This window comes from Antechinus flavipes, chromosome 4, assembly GCF_016432865.1.
Source record: "Antechinus flavipes isolate AdamAnt ecotype Samford, QLD, Australia chromosome 4, AdamAnt_v2, whole genome shotgun sequence".
NCBI lineage: Eukaryota > Metazoa > Chordata > Mammalia > Dasyuromorphia > Dasyuridae > Antechinus > Antechinus flavipes.
Window position 1 is genome coordinate 75704385 of NC_067401.1, and position 17679 is coordinate 75722063.

Sequence of the window (17679 nt, forward strand, 5' to 3'; positions counted from 1 at the left end):
TAGCCCCTAAAGGAATGAATGATTGGATAGAAGATTGGAAGGATAGGTGAAAAAGATAGGTTTCTTCCTCAGTTCTTGAGGGGAAAAGGGAAAAAAAAAAGATTGTTAGTTTAAACGAAAAGAAAGTGAAATGCTATAATCATCAACAAAGTGTAAGTTAGCAAGTAGCAGTATATATTCCAGCTTTCACACACTCCTCCTCCCCCCATAAAAAGGCAAGGTAGTCTTAGTCTCATTACCCAAAATGTCTTTCAACATCTATAATGCTAAATGTGCCCATTCTTCCTGCTTTTAATTCATTCCCCCTCTCCTGACACTTTTGTAGTTGGATTGCAAGAGAGAGAGAGAGAGAGAGAGAGAAAGAGAGAGAGAGAGAGAGAGAGAGAGAGTGTGTGTGTGTGTGTGTGTGTGTGTGTTTCCTAAAGCGCAAACTAAAAATACATCAGTCTGACAAGCGGCCAGAAAAGTAAAGCTTTATAGCCTTATACCCTCATTATTTAGCCGTGTGACATCAGCTGGATGGATTTATAATCACATTTTTTACAAATCCCATTATAAATAAATAATTCTAAGATATGCCCAAATCACTCCTGCCTCTTGGCCCAACATGCTTTTGTAATTACTTGGAACTCCAACTGTATGCTACTTAAATTAGTTAGCAGTCACTCAGTTATTTTTAGGTCATAGCAACGAGTTCATGTACACACACACACATACACACACACACACACACACACACACACACACACACACACACACACACACACACACACACTTCCCTAGCAAAGTATTTTTGCCTCCTTTGGAGTCAAGAGCCAGATGTAATTCACTGTCCACCTTTACTTCTATTAGATCAGCCTGGTATGTTCAGAATACATCTGGAGACTAAGATAAGATATTAACAGAAAGAAATTTTACATAAGAGAGTATTTTCTGTTATCCTTTTTTGTTTGTTGCTCTTTTTTAAATCTTCCTAACATCTTTATGAGATAGTAAGGTGGTATTTGAGCCACTAACAAAACAAATTCAGGAAAACTGAGATACTTTCATGATAACTTCTTCCTCTACTGGCTAAAGTCATATGTTGGGGGTCCCCAAACTCTTGAAAGCCTAAATAAGACTTTCTTTCAGTACCTGTTTTTACTGTAGAAATACTTATCATATGTAACTTCTATCTCAGAATCATGGAAGATTTTCTAAAAGGAGGTTTTGACTCTCTGTCATAGAACTTCTTCATGCTTCCTGACCTTTCTTTCATACCTCTCTCCCCATCTTTCTCTTTGTATCTCTATAGTCAAATAAATGCATCAGTCCCTTGACAGGGTTGTCAGACAGCAGAGAAATCAATTCCCAGTTTGAGAGAGTACAAGGAGGAATAAGGGAGCTGTGAAATATAGACATTGAAAGAGAAGATTCCAAAGAAGCATTTTTTAAAAATTGCTCCAAGTCCTCTTTAAATTCTTCTTTAAATCTGTAAGGATTTCTCTAAAATGCCTGATAAGTTGACAAATCTTTCTTTCTTTTACACAATGGGGATCCCTCAGTTTAAAAAGATTTTTTTAAGCAATATGAGTAAACTCTCTGCTCCCACTCTTCAGACAGACTTTTCTTTTTCTTTAAAGGAAAATGAAGGGATCTCTTTTTATTCCTCACATTGGCAGATGTTAAAATTGTTACTGTAAATCTATTGTCAAAAACAAAAAAGTGGACTTTTAACCTTTATTTAACCCTTGGAGATTCACAGTAACAGCTAACAGAAACCCTGATCTGCTTTCTCAAGGTTCTCCTGCCTTCACCAGGATCCAGTTAAACTATATTAGAAATCTCCTGCTTTCACAAGGGCTGAATAAGCAATCTTATCTCTGTCTCTCTCTTTCTCTTTCTATATACATATATGTATGTGTCTGTAAATACACATATAAAAATATGTGTGGGTAGATATATATATATTATACACACACATACACACACACACACATTTGCTTTATCATTTTGACCATGTTTGATCATTCTCTCCAGGTACAAAGGAGTTCACATCTGATGCCATTTGCCTTTCTGAAGATGATGATTATCAGACACAGTTTCAGACATAGGTCACTAACGGATGGGATTGTAAATTAGAACAGTAACCTAATCCTATGGGCTCCACCATCGCTGATCACTTTCTTCCTAACCTGACACTGCCTTACTAAAATGGTAACAGAGTAGCTTCTCACTTGACAGGCAGTGCCAAAAATGGAGAACATGGCGCTGAAACAGGGGGACATAAAACTTGGACAGTGAGGGTAGCAACCAGTGTTTACAAACATAAAACTGAGGATCAGATGGGCCAGCCATAAATTAAACTGGATTACATGGAGCAAAAGAAATCTCTCAAAATAAATGAAAGAAGATTTAGAGATTCTACCGTATGGTATATTTTAACCCATCTAACTCCCTCCCCATGCTTAACTTTTTGACCTCAACTCCACCCTCAAGCTACTCTGCCAAAAAAAGAAGAAGAAAAGAAAAGAAAAATTACTAACTTCAAAATGGCACCGCTACTACTCTACAAAATAAAATTCTAGACCATTAAAGAGCTGGCTTTCCTAAATCCAAACCCTGCAGAACAGCAATGGCAAATCAACTTACTTGACCCAAGCAAAGATACTTTAGGAAAACCTCATGGTAAAGTTGTTGAATCTTAAAAATTTCCACCTTCTCCTAGGTGTCAAGTATACTTAAGGAAATCCATTTCTTATGCATTCCATATTCCCCCAAAGAACTGTAAATATTCTGAACATGAATTATTTCCCTTGATCACAGTCTTATTATAAACCCAATTTCAGATCAGGTCCACGAAAGAAATAATCTTCCTTATGTTCTGTCTCAAAAAGTAAGACAAAATGCTCCTAATATCCCTTCCCCCATTGTGTTATAGATTTAACCCAAGTCTATAGGATATCTAAAGAAAAAACCACATATAAGCCAACCTCTACCGCTGAGCGTCTTCTTAGCCGGACCTTCCCTGCTTCTCGCCAACCTGAAAATGTCTGGCCCTCAGCAGGACCCAACCAGGGCGCCCAGTGGTGAAGTCAGCAATGGGTCCCGCCCCACTGAGGAAATCTCACTATCTCATCACTGAGGAACAAGGCCAGGCTGCCCAGAGTCTCAGAAGCATAGACGGACAATAAGACATAGGGGGTACGCTCTGGCCTGCACTAGGCGGACTCATTGCCCCATGATTTATAATCCACATCCATAGCCAACCACAGCTCACTGTAATCCAGAGGACTGTTGCTACAACTCTTCCTAATTATCACCGTGATTCAGTTCCAGGGGTTAATCAGAATTTATTTCATTTATTCCCTTCCTTGGATAAGAATCCCCAAACAGACATGTTTAAGAGGCTAGCCTATAGAAGAAAAAAAAGAGAAGATCATTAGGTAAATGATGGTTCTGTTGTTTCCCCTTCTCTTCCCTTCCCAAGAGACCACAAAGTTACAGAGGAAGCATTTGAAGAAACTATTTTCTTCTTCTTTTTTCCTCTATTCTTTTATCCATACATAAATTTATGTATCTATATCTATGTATGTCTATCTATATGCATATATACACATGTCTATATACACATGCAAATACACATATATGTATATATAAAACATGTCATAAGATAAACTAAAAAAATGAAGAGATTTATAGTTCATGACAGCTAGAGAAGAAACCATTTTAGTCTTACAGCATTATTATGAAAAATATCTCTTCCATATTTCCTATTATATAGCCTATGAGATCTAAGAAGAATCAGACTTCTCAGGTGACTACATGCAATGAGAGTAAATTAGGCATTGAGGTGGAGTGAGGAGGGGAATAGTGGGGAAAAAAAAATGAACTTTATTTCCCCAGTTAATAGATGTTATATGAGGGTAGAAGCAAAAATTGACTAGAATATTAAATGAGAAACTACATACAACTAGACATGCAAAAAAGACCCAATTTGCTCTAGCAAAATGAGTGCTGGTAATTTGTATAAGCAGATTACCCAATGAATAGAGTCACCATCTTTGGTCAACCTATTTCTAGAGGCTAGTTATAGGTCAGATTTCTAAAGTCTATCAATATACAACTGAAGTGGCACAAGAACATACATCTTTTCCTCTGTGGGCAAGGTGAAAGAAGAATGGTACAGATTGCAACAAGGACATAGAATGATAAAGAGGAGATTAAACTTAATTTAAGCATCATCCAAGTGCTGACTTGGTAACAAAAGCAGTTGGGAGGATATTTGACAGTCTTAGGGGCAATAAGAAGACTAGAGCTGTCCCTCAAAGTCATCTAAAGCAAGGTGTGATGGGATACTGGAATAATCCGTGTGGGGAACATAGTGTCCAGACTGTAAACAACTCTAGTCCTCTTAAGCTGCTTGCCTTTCCAATACTGATGAGCTAAGAGTGCTATGGAAAGACAACCCACTTTTTCACATCTAGGAAAGAACTAAGATGAGACAGAACCATGTTATTATAAAAGGACTTATCCCTTCAAAGCTTTAGTAAAGATATGGGTATATTTTAAGAAAATATTTGTAAAAGGGATTTTCCAGACCACAATGACATGTAGAGAAAAGCTAAAAAGCTGCCTTATGCTTAAACCATTCTCTCCAAAGCAGATAAAACATTGTGAAGTGGGGAGGTTTGGGGGAGAGAGCCATCCTTCAGCGAGAAATATATTTCAAAACTTGACATTGTTTTTTGTTGTTGCTGTTGTTGTTAATTCCCTCTTGCTTCAGCTCCAATGACAGGTAAGAAATAATATGAAAAATCTCATAATACCACCACCACCACTCCCTGCACCTTACATCAGGATTTCATTTCCTAGTTTACAAGTGCTCTCACATACATTTGTCCATTTTTATCCTCACAACCACCTTTAACAAAGCAAACAGGGTAATCATTATTTTATCAGTTTTGGAGATATAGGAACAGGAGCCTGGAGAGAGACTAAGCACCTCCCCTCTTTGAATCACACAAGTAGCCAGTTGCAGAGGTGGGACCAGAACTCAAGGCCCCTGGATTTCAATTTAGTACTCTTGGAGGAAGGAAGGTAAAAAGATAGAAAAGTTTGGGAGTACTGGGCTTTTGTGAAGAGGGATAGAACTGGTGTTAAATCCAAAAAGAAAAAAATAAACAAAACAAAAGGAAAAACACAGAAGAATCCCAAAGGAATGGGTTAAGGGTGAGAGGTAGGGAAAAGATCAAGTACCTTTCAAAACCAGAGGCTCTTTGCCTTCTCTCTTCAGTGACTCTAGGACTATATGAAGTGGTTGGGAAGGCATCACCCGGCTGGGTTCATTGGTATTCTCATCATAAACTATGATTTCTTTGGAAAAGATCCTCTTGAAAGAGTCCTTGCCTTCCCTACAGGAGATCAAGTCCAAGACTGTGATCTTGCCTTGCTGTAATCTCCTCCTGCTGATTTTATCAGAACAGTTAATATGGACAGCCCCTTGGATGTGGCTCTTATTGTATTCCATGAATGGTCTGCAGTCAATGATGACAGGACCCTGGCTCTGTTGGTGACTTTTGCTACATTTGGTCATCTTCTTTGCCAAGTCGTTGGGGTAGATTATTTTGATGCTGGCTAGTGGCTTGGGGGTACCCAACATGGGGCTGCTCACTCCACCCGACGGACTTAAAGAGCCAAGATTTTCATTGTTGTTGACCATCTGGTTGGCAGGACAGACAGTAGAGGTGCCTATGTTGGTCGAAGTGCCGGCAGCGATGGCTTGGGTCGGGGCCTGATTGTCCTTGTCGTAAGTTGCCACAGTGCAGCAGCTGGCACTGCTGCATCCACAATTCAGGGAGCGGGCAGAGCAGGTGGATGAGGGCATATACGTCAGATTCGTAGCCTTGAGAGTCACGACGGTGGTGGCGATCACGGCTACGTGGTTATCACTGAGAGAAGAGGCAGATTCAAGGTAGCTAGAGTCTAAACAAAGGTTGAGATCCTGAGGTCGGACTGGCCTAGAGAGTGCCACTAGTACCCTGTCGTCTAAAGGAGATGGAGGCATGAGGAGGCTGAAAACTGGCGATTCTAGAAGAACTCAAGATAATCTGTAAAGAAGGGGGGAAAGAAAAAGAAAAGTCACATGATACAAAAGAGATCACAAATGCAGGCTGTTGCATGTTATGTCTCAGTCTGAGGAAGGGGACTTGCCATTATATCCCTTCTGGGCAGAGTCACCCTAAATGTCTTTAACCATGCAAGTTCCAAAGAATCCATCTCCTTCACATGTATGCAAAGAGGATGCAAACCAAATTGGCCCAAGTTTACTCTGATACCCCACACTTAAGGGCAAGTATATAACCCATGCAAATAGAAGTAAATTTTGTCTTTTAGGATTTAGGATATCAAAACTTAAGTTAAAAAAAAAATGAGTCTAAGAGTAAGAATTTTTAAAGCACCAAGAATCACCAAATCAGAGAGCTACATGGAATCTCATAGGGTTATTTAATCCCTGCCCTCCTCTGGGAGGCAGAAGTAAACTTGAACTGTTTGAGAAATATAGCTGTCTATTACTGAAGGCTCTTATTTCCTTTGCTTACTGCAAAGGAAAAGAAAACATGATCAAACTCACTGGCACAGATCGCAGAAATACACTGCTAGGTAGATCCGAATAGGATTGTCAACTTTAGTCAAGTCAAAATGAAAGAAAGCCTCTTAAGAGAAGTCCTGTTACTAACATGAATATTCAATACATCCCAAATTGTCATGTGTACTACCTACCCTAAAAAAAAGTATAATACAGTAATATTACTTTCTATTACTTGTCTGAACACTAATGTGAATTCTCTACTTTTCATCACCACTAGACAAGTGTGGCACTAAAACAACGCCTCAAAGTCAGGCCTGGAAATCCTAACCCTAATGGAGCCATCAATCCCTAGTTCCCCTGTTCCCAACCAGCCTCCTTGGTTCCTTCTCTTCTTTTCTGCCTGGTGTCCTCTACCCCCAACCCCCATACACAAAGCAGATGCCTCTCTGTAAGCTCAGCAGTAGACCAGAATGTAGCAAGCCCCAGTAGTAAACATTATATCCTATCACCATCTATTCATATTTTTGAACTTTAAATCATCTAAAGATCTAAAAAGATTTCCTTATTTTGAAATTTTTTTTTTTAAAAATAGTTATGCGTTAGTAAAATTGGCTCTGCTTTGAAGACACACAAATTGTGTGTCTGTGAAAGCTCAGGGTCCTTCCTGTATGATGGAACATCAACCCTGTACAACCCAGACAGCCTGCTTCTCTCACCCTCCCTTTATTAGGGAGCAACCACGGAACAGAACCCCAGATAGCAAGGGCTCACCAAAACGAACTTTAAAACCTGTTTACAGTGGAGAAATGTCATTTTATATACAATTATCAGAATTCTCACAAAGAAAAACGAAATGTCACAGTGCCAAATCAATGCCTGTGTCTATCTATATCTTTGTAGATATAGATATGTGTCCATACACACACACATACAGACACCACAGACCATATCTTATACAGACTTTAATTAAGATTTCCCTTACCCACCTTTAGATGTCAGTAAAGGATTCACACTCCCCCTACTCTCCTATGGTACATTTGAAAAATGAGTACTATTTGAGAATGAAATAGAACTGTTTCATGTCTTCAGGAAGCATAAAAGTATTCCATTACCTGCCAGGATTTGTCCAGGCATCCATAGACTTCCCTTCCAGAGGGAATAAGTGTGTACACACATACACACACACACACACACACACACACACACAATCCTACTCCCTACGTTCACATATAGTGCGTGGATGCACGGGGCATCTCACACACGCACATAGTAGAGCAAAGATATCTGCATCTCTGCAGCAGAGGGTCGTATTTATATTTTCCATGAAACCAGGAGATCCAGCACTCCAAAGGTACTAGAGATAAATGAAGAGTTCCCTCCTCCCACCCCACTCCAGCCACGGCCAGAAAGGGGCTAGAAAGAAAAGAAGTGATGAGATGATTTCTTTCAACAGCGCCTTCCCCTCTACTCCACATCACTACGGTCCCTGCACCTCCCAATCACTCACACATAGAGGAACCCGCGCGCCTCAGACGCGTAGAACTGCCGCAAAGCCCCCAACAAACCTCGGGCTGCTTCTCGCAAGCCCCAGTGGACCGCATAGAGTGGAGGCGCACAGAGTAGCGTAGCCACCAGCCCACAGCCCTCCAGCCTTACCTTGTTTTCCCCCCAAAAAGGAGAGTCTCGCATCGCACACACACAAACACATCTCTATCCCACACCTCCACTCCTCCTCTCCTCCTAGGCGTGTAGGCGGCGACTTCCACTTACTTCATAAATAAGTGTATCCCTCCACCATTTGGCGCTTCACTGTAGCTATCGATTTGTACATCCAACCCCCATTCACTTAGCTTCATTGATCTCCAGCTGCAACATAGTTACTTTCTCTTTTGCTACACTGTAAATGTAAGGTTCGTAGGAGGCGGGCCAAGCGCAGACGGATGAGTGACTGAGCCAATAGACTCTAGGTGAAACCCAAATGCCACCTCATAGCAGCCCGTAGCCAATGGGTGTCGATAGGGGGCGGAGTCGAGGGCGTGGCCCTGTCTCTTTAAGGAGGGTTCATCCGACGCTGCTTCGGGTCCTCTATGTTATAACACGGGCGGTGATGTCATTGGCAGCCAATCAAAAACTTAAAAGAGCCTGCCGGAGCTGGAGAGGAGCAGCTGCTCTCTATTTACATGTAAACTGAACCAGTAGGATGCAGTTAACCCGTTCTTGGACTGAATTGTCAATGGACTGCACTTTCCACTTGGGCTAAATGTCTCTTTCCACTTGAAGAGGCCTTTTTCTCTAGCAGAGACATTACGAATATATGTTTAAATTTTTCTTTTTTCTTTTTTTAATCTGAAAGAAACGGTAAAAAAAAAAGAAAAAAGAAAAAAGAAAAAAAGAAAAGAAAAAAGAAAAAAAAAAAGTCCCCGAATAAGTAACTTTCTGAATACTTAAAAGAGAAGACTCGCTTTCCCGGATTTGAAGGAAACTGTAAGTCACCGGTTTTATTCGAGACTGTGATGTTTATTAGCCCATTCTGGGGGATTCACGCCAATCTCCAAGGCTCGAGATGGATTTAAAAACTCTGTGAGCCTAGTCTGTCCCCTCAGCCCAGGTTATATTCGCGAACAAGTCTTAGAAGCTAAGCCCCAGCAGTGGCTTTTCTTTTCGTCTCTCCCCCCTCAGTATCTCGAAGCTGATCGCTGGAGAAGCAAACAGACTTCAGATTGGGCACCGTCTCTCTTGAGGAAAGGATATCGGGGAGCTAGTAAGTCCGCTGCTTCTTCCACTAGCCCCCTCTCCGACTGTCTGGCAAAAGATGAGAAGTTTCCACTCGTCCAATCCCTGAGAGTTTAGCCTAAGCATCACTCAGCAACCTGTGTTGGCCAGAGTCCGAGCCCCGCTCCGCTTTGCCTAATGCCTCTTCCCCCAAGACTACCCACAGTGCACGTATCGAGGCGACAACTGCAGCTGGCGCCCGAAGAACGAAAAAAGAAAGTGTCTCAGGGCACCAATACCAAACAGCCTGTTCTCCAAGAATTGCCTGCTAGTTCCCCGGTCACACCTGCACCTTCCCCGTTACCATTGGAGGAAGTAGAGCCACGGCGCTGGGCAAGGTCCAGAACGCGGCATCCTTCAGGTAAAAAAAAGTCCAAAGATGGGAGAGTAGGCGACTGCAGCCTTTGGACCCGGGTCGTTTCCCCTAGGCGTTGCTGGGTACAAGCTCCGGGAGCAGACTCGAGCGTATCGGTGCCACCCCGTTTTCTAAAGTGCAGAATAAAGGAACCCCGACAGCTTTGGCTGTGCAGGTGCCCATCAGTCCCTCCTCCCAGCACTAGGGCCCCATCTCGAAACTTGAGCTTTAGAGATCCGGAGAATTCGTGCAGACGCACCCGCCGGTTCTGTGCGTCGGTACCTCCTTACCTCCCTACCCAGTGCAGTAACTTCAAGGGGGGGCCCTTCTGTTTTAAGACTATCCAGTCAACCCGCAAGACTCCTGGAGAAGGGAAAAAGGAAAAACCCGAGCGGCATGGAAACAGAGGGGGAAAGAAGAGGAGGCAAAATATAATTAACAAAACTGAATTTGGCCCACAGATCCTCGGGGGAACGGAGTGTTACGTCCCAATTCATATGACTTCTAGATTCCGAGAGTCTCCAGGGAAAATGAGATCATCTGCAGACAACTCTTACTTTGAGGGATGTAGGTGGGCCGAAGACACTTTCTTTAAACCAAGCCAGAAAGATGTTGGGAAAGGTGCCCAGAAGGCCGAAAGGAAGGGGGGAGGCTCCAAAAAGTTTCAGCAGCATAAAAGTACCCCAAGAAATGGGATGTTTATCCTACCAAAGAGAAGTGGGGCGGGAAAACTAAAATAATTGGCGTGGAGAAATACACTATGAATCCTTTGAATGGTTTGGTATGTAGAGTTATGGTTAAGGCTCAAAGCCAAATAATCTTCCTTAGTGGCAGTTGTATACGTAATTGCCAAGTGTCTACCTTAATAGCAGAAGATATCGCACTGTAGTCAGCTGGCCAGCTGCAGAAAACAGATGCTCTTAAAGGTTGTCCTTTCTACTCTCTCCCTCCCTCCCTCTGTTTCTCTCTCTCTCTCTCTCTCTCTCTCTCTCTCTCTCTCTCTCTCTCTCTCTCTCTCTCCTTTTTTCTTCTCTCTCTCTCTCTCTCTCTCTCTCTCTCTCTCTCTCTCTCTTCTCTCTCTCTCTTTCTCTTTCTCTCTCTCTTCTCTCTTCTTTTCTTTTCTCTTTCTTTCTCTCTCTCTCTTCTTTTCTTTTCTCTTTCTTTCTCTCTCTCCTCTCTTCTTTTCTTTTTTCTTCTCTCTCTCTCTCTCCTTTTTTCTTCTCTCTTTCTTTCTCTCTCTCCTCCCTTCCTTCCCTTCCCTTCCCTTCTCTCTTCTCTTCTCTTCTCTTCTCTTCTCTTCTCTTCTCTTCTCTTCTCTTCTCTTCTCTTCTCTTCTCTTCTCTTCTCTTCTCTTCTCTTCTCTCTCTCTCTCTCTCTCTCTCTCTCCTCTCTCTCTCTCTCTCTCTCTCTCTCTCTCTCTTTCTCCTTTATCTTTCCTGAAGAGAGATAAGCCCAGAGAAGCAATTGCAGAGGAAATTATTCTTTTCCATATAGTTTTTTTTTTTCTTTTAACAAATAACTGGTCCATTAAGGATAAGTTGGGGAAGGAATGAAAAGAATGTGTGGAGTACCACTTTCCTCTTCCTTCCTCCCCACCAACACATACATACATAAACATTAATTCACAGAATGGTATATTAACTGATCTCTGTACCTTTGGAAAAATGCTGCCAAGACATGGCCAGAAAAGTTGAATCCTGAGCAAATCTAAACACAGGATATTATGGACTTTTTACTCCTTAAATCTGTCAGTTTAGATGACAAGGTTTGTTGTTATACTGCTCTTCCTTCCAAATATAGCTATATATACTGTTGAATCAAGGAGGAGGAGGAAAAAGAGAGAGAAAGATGGGAAGGAGTAGTGAAGGGGGAGTGGGGGTGGGGAAGGGAAGAGTAAAATAAATCTTTCCAGGATTTGGGGAGTTTGGTTTTGACAATTTATGTTATTTGTACTTTTCAAAGTTGAGATCAATAACTGTTTCCTCAATTGTGAAAGCCTGGAAACTTGGGTTCCACTTTCAGTAGTACCACATATAGTTGAGTGACCTTGAACTTCATTTCACACTATTAAGCCTCAGTTTCCCTGTTTTTAATATACAGGGATAACATTTTTTTTTTCTTGCATTAACTACTTTGAGGTATAATTGCAGTCATGTTAGGTACTTCAAAGAATCGAATGGGATTAATTTATGTGATCAGTGTTGTTTAAATTATAAAAGATCTAAAAACAAAGTAGTATTATAAAAGGCATGGTCTCTTAAAATACATTGGAATTTATTTTACTTTAACACTTTGGGAAGGCAGCTATGAAGTTAGTAGAATAAATATCAGATCTGGAAGACTTGAGTTTGGGTCAGGAGACTAGAAGGGGACAAGTAGCCATGTGACCCAACTTCTTCACCTTTCAGGTGAGAAAACTGAGGCCCAAATAGGTAAAATGTGATTTGTTTACACTTTCAAGGCTAATAAGTGACAAGGCTGGGACTCCCAAGTTTTTTCAACTGACTTTAATCTCTCTAAGGTTATAAACAGTGAGACAAATTGTTTAAGGTCATATGTAAGTAAGCAGGATTTGAATTCAAGTCCTCTAGCTCAAAGTCTTCCCACTTTACCATATTGCTCTGAGTCTGTTACATCATCAGTAAGGTAGGGATGATAGTGTTTTCATTCTCTCCCTTACAGAATTATAGTGATGATTTAGTAAGATTATGTATTAAAAAAAAAAAAAAAAAAAAAAAAAAAAAAACTTTGTGTAAAGTCCTCCCTAACTTTTACAATTAAAATGGATATAATTGAACTTGTCCTGTCTCTTGTTGTTCTTATAGAATTATTATGGGACTAAAAAAAGAGAAAAGGTAGAAATGCTACTCCTTTGACAAAGTAAAATTCCCTATTGAAAAGTTCATGTGAGACCTATAAGGAAGAAGAGAGATGAAGATTTATTAAGTGCCTAATGTATGCCAGGCCTTTCACAAATATTATGTCATTTAATTTTCAAAAGAACCCTGGGAGATATGTGCTACCATGTAGTTGAGGAAACAGAGGCAGAGAGGTCTGACTGACTGACTGACCCAGGATCACACAGTTCGTAGGTGTCTGAGATCAAATTTGAAATTAGGTGTCCCTGACTCTAGGTACAACACTTTCTGCTGCAGCCTATTAGCTCTCAGCAGAGTTGCATCAGATTTTTTCCTATTAGCCACATTAGCCTAATTCAGTCCAAACCAGAGATTTTTGCAATACCTTAAAAGCATTTAATAAATAAATAAAAATATAACATATAGATATAATAATAAATAAAATACATAAAAACAATAGACTTAGATTTAATAAGATGAGTATTTTTTCTTACTCAACTACTTGCAGGTCACAATTTAATAGTTGGGAAAGAGAGCATATACATTTATCTTTGTCAAATCTGACTAGATATTCTGAAGAAGTACATGTATACATATCAAATATTTATCAAATGTGATAGTTTGATGTATCAAACTGTGAGTAGATAGTTTGAACTCAATATAAAGTGTAGTAGGAAGATTTCTTTCCAAAGAGAGGTTTATTAAGTCACTCCCATTTTCAAAGCTTCAGATATACAAGAGGTGACTTTGTCCCTGTTTTTGAATCATAAATGTGGAAATCCTATCTGAAATACTGTCCTGGCTGTTTATATTTTTAGTAGCAGCCAGCCAATGGCTATGTACCTGACTTGGGTATAAATAAGGATTAAAGTCTTCACTGAGTTGGCAAAACTTAATGTTCAATTTTACTTCTAAATTAAAAAAAAAAAAAGGCAGAAGAGTCTGGATCCTATTTGACTTGGGTTTTTTGGTGGCACGACTCCTCACATTTGTTCTTCATAAACATCATTTTAAAAATCAGTGAAGCTTCTAGGTGTTTTTTGTTGTGCTAAGTACCATACAAAGCAACTTAAGTTGCCAGGATTCTTACCTTCTAGGAGCTTATGGCCCAAGAATAATAACAAAAGCATGAACTAACAGAAAATAAATAGGAAACCACTGAACAAATGTCAAATAAAGACATTTTCTCATGAAATGAAGCATAAAAAAAAATATGGCATAATGTATAGAGTGCTGGCTTGGAATCAGAAAGACCTGATTCTATTCCTAACTCTGACAATGAATAAATCATTGGCCAAAGAGATTTTTCTAAAACAAGCTATGTATCACATACCTGTGTACCAAACTCTGTAAACTCCAATGTCTGCTATCATTTACTTCTAAGATCAAATGTAAACTCCTCTGTTTGGAATTTGAAGCTCTTCACAACATGGTCTCTTCTACCTATCCAGTCTCATTGATTTCCCTTCAAGAACTCCGTAGTTCAACCACACTAATACACTGTTTCTTGTACAGGAAACAATGTCATTATGACTTTCCATGTCTGAAATGCCTCCCCTTCACCTTTTGGAGTTACTGGTTTCCATCAAGAGTCAGTTCAATACCAAGCTTTGGTGATACAAAGAAAAAGCAAAAACATTTTCTGCCCTCAAGGAACTTACATTTGAATGGGGAAAGGTTATGTATGCAAATACATTTAAGTATTAGTAGGTTGACACATACAAGATAAATTTAGTGGAGGAAAGATAAACCTGGAATAGAAAATACACTAGTAGTGAGGTAGATTAGATAAAGATCCCTTCCTCTCTAGTCTTATAACACTTGAATTCTGAGTATTTTTTAAAATAGTATTTTATTTCTTCCAAATACATGAAACAGCAAATTTTAACATTCATTTTAAAGTAATAATCTGCTATTTATTAGATAACTAAAAAAATATAAATTATAAAAATTTAGAGATTTTAATATAATTCACTATTAACATTCATTTCTTCTAAAAATTTGAATTCTGAATTTTCTCCCTCATGCCCTCTCTGTCAAAGATAGCAATTTGATATAGATAATACATATATTTATAACATTTCCATATTAGTTATGTTGTGAAAGAAGAAAGAGACTAAAAGAAAAAACTTAAGTGAAAATATATGCTTCAAACCACATTTAATTCTGATTCTTAAAAAAAGCTGATCCCATTTGTCTCTGTTTCATTTCTGCATCTCCATTTCTAATTCAAGCTTTCATCCCCTTTCTTTTGCAATATTGCAGTAGCCTTTTGATTAGTTTTCCTAACTCAAGTCTCTTCCCATTCCGATCTATCTTCTACACATTGACCAAATGTATATCTGACTATGTGCTACCCCACACCCACTTTTAATAAATTCCATTGATTCCCTATTTACTCACAAAGTCAATTCCTGTCTTTGGCATTCAGAACTTGACAATCTTCTTTCTTGTATTCCACGTTATTCCTCTCCATACATTATACAATCTAGCCAGACTTAACTAACTTATCTTTCTTTTTGTCCCAAGGCTTTCTGTTTTCCATCTCTGTGGATTTGCATTGCTGTGCCCCACACTAAGAATGCTCCAGACACTCCCTCCCCTCCTCCCCCACTCCCTCACTCCAAGAACCAGCATCCTCATACACACACCTCCACCTGTTGGAATCCTTGGTTTCCTTCAAGAACACAACCCAAATGTCATATTCTGGAGAAATCTTTCCTAGTCCCCAGACCTCCTAATATCTTTCCTCCTAAATTTATCTTGTATTTACTTTAATTGATTTTGAATATATTTTGATATGCATGATGTCTTACTTTCTCAATATCCCCCTGCTTAGCACTGTACTTAAACACAGTATATGATTAAGCAAAGCTTTACTTGATTAATTTATTGATTATATAGGAAATTGAATGAATGAATACAATTAAAAAAAACATTTACTAAATATTTCTCAAGTTCTAAATACTGAGTTAAGCAGCCAGCATACAAATACAAGCAAACCAGATGATCCCAACCCTTTAAAATTACATTCTAAGAGAGGAAGATAAGATTTAAGGAGGGGGAAGGAATTCAACATATTGATTCATGTTTTCCCAAATAAATGAATTTTCCAGTTCTTCAATTTACTCAACTTCCATGACCTATTCCTTTACTCCACCTTAGCTAAACACAAAGATGGTGCTATCTTTGATATCCACAAATGTTCCACTCCCTTGATTATGAACTCCAAAATTTATCTAATCAAATTTATCATTCCATCTCTCCCTAAGTCTTACGATTTCTAACCCTATTTTTTTTTTAATCCTGTCACTTCTTCCCTTTACCTCTTTGTTCTTTCCTAGACTCTTCTCCTTGAAAAATTCCTCTCTTGACCCTATGGTGAAGCAATTCGATTCTTTACTACCTTCCACTATTGAATCCCATTCCCCTTTGTCTCATGCCTGATCAAACCTTGACAAGTGCCATCCTATGATTCACTTTCTTCACTCCTGCTTGTACTTAAATTGTTTTTATGTTGTACCCCCCCAAATTAAAATGTGGGATCCTTGAGATTAGGAACTGCCTTTTGCTTTTCTTTGTATTTCCAGTCTTCAGCACAGTGCCTTACACATAATAGGCAATTAATAAATATTTATTGCCTGACTGACTGATGTGATGCTGAATGGAGTTCAAAGAAAATCACAAAATCATGAGAGCTGAGTCCACTTCAGACTTGTTTTCTGATTTCAACTGGGTTCTCACCACAGCAAGGCAAATGTTATATTCTTTCCTTCCTAATTTACTATCATGATTTTTACAGGGGATATTCCAAACCTCCCCATCTCTCCTCATTGTTCCACAGCACCCCCTCCTTGATGCCCTCTCAGCACTGAGAATCTCACCTTCTACCTCCCTGAGTCATTTACCAGATCTCCCCATTCCTTTTTCCTCATCTCATCTCATTCAGTCATCATCCTCCACTAATTCATCCTTCACTACAGTCTCTGATGAAAGCCATCCTTCTTCTTTTAGAGTCAACTTCTTTACTTAAACCCTTGATCAATGCCTCTCGCTAGCTGTCATCCCACATCCTCTATCAATCTCTCCTTTTATGACCAAAATCTTTTCTACTTGGTATCACTTCATGTCTTTTCACTTTCTTCTAAACCTCTGCAGGCTAGCTTCTAAACACACTTTCAACTGAAACATCTCTCTCCAAAATTATGAGATCTCTTTATTGACAGTTCTAAAGATCTTTTCTCAATTCTGAACCTACCTGACCTTTCTATAGCAGTTTACTATCTTCTAGATACTCTCTCCTCATTAAGTTTTCATGATTCTACTCCTAACTTTCCTCAACTCTGGGGTTCTTCTCAGCCTTTTAAAAATAGTATTTTCATCTACATCATGCCTTCTAACCATAGATATCCCCCACAGCACTATCCTGGGCCATCTTCTCCCTTTATATTATCTCCCTTAGAAATCTCATGAACTCCCTTGCTCAATTACCAGCTCTATGCAGATGATTCCCATATCTAAATATATAGTTTTCGTTTCTCTTCTAAGCTCCAGGCTAATTTCACCATTTGCCTTTTAGATATTTGAACTGGGTATCCCACAGATATCTCAAGGTCAACATGTCCAAAAATGTTTCTTTACCTTCAAAACTCTCTCCTTCTGATTTTCCACATTATTGTTGAGGGCGTCACCATGCATCCAGTCAGCCAAGTTTGCAACCTAGATGTCATTCTCAACTCTCTACTCTGTCACCTCACATATCCAATTCATCAACATATTATTGCTTTTATTTTCACAATATATCTTGTATATGTTCTCTTTACTCACACAGCCATGGGCCTAGTGTATGTCCTCACCTCATTCCTCAACTATTGCAGCAGTCTTCTAAATGATAGCCAGACTTTCTGCAATCTGTCTTCCACTTAGCTGACAAAGCAAGGGTCTAAGTATATCACAGCTCTCTTTACCTTCTACCCTCAGTATGAAATTTACTGCAGTGCATCCTTTACCTGTAGGAGAAGCTCTACATACTGGTGTACTTGTAATTCCTCTAACATGGCACTCCATCTTTTGTCTCAATGCCTTCAGACTGGCTAGATTGTCTCTCTTGCCGGGAGACCTCT

At 39.5% G+C, this 17679-nt stretch overlaps 2 protein-coding genes across 2 annotated transcripts in view; one reads left to right on the forward strand and one right to left on the reverse strand.

Moving 5' to 3' along the window:
* The window catches only part of DUSP10 (dual specificity phosphatase 10), a 43688-nt gene extending 35235 nt beyond the window's left edge, over positions 1-8453 (reverse strand). The window contains exons 1-2 of the mRNA XM_051993340.1: positions 8342-8453; positions 5239-6089 (exon numbers count right to left, since the gene is read on the reverse strand). Coding sequence (XP_051849300.1) covers positions 5239-6046 — 808 coding nt within the window. The 5' untranslated portion in view covers positions 6047-6089; positions 8342-8453. The remainder of the gene's footprint in view (positions 1-5238; positions 6090-8341) is intronic.
* Positions 8454-8607: 154 nt separating this feature from the next.
* Positions 8608-10472, forward strand: LOC127559505 (uncharacterized). The gene is made up of 2 exons (XM_051993341.1): positions 8608-9055; positions 9251-10472. The coding sequence occupies exon 2, from the start codon at positions 9482-9484 to the stop codon at positions 10436-10438; it is 957 nt and encodes a 318-aa protein (XP_051849301.1). The 5' UTR covers positions 8608-9055; positions 9251-9481; the 3' UTR covers positions 10439-10472.
* Positions 10473-17679: the final 7207 nt, after the last annotated feature.

What these genes read in the sequence shown, in the direction of transcription:
- LOC127559505 (XM_051993341.1), top strand. Translation starts at nt 9,482, where the DNA reads ATGCCTCTTCCCCCAAGACTACCCACAGTGCACGTATCGAGGCGACAA.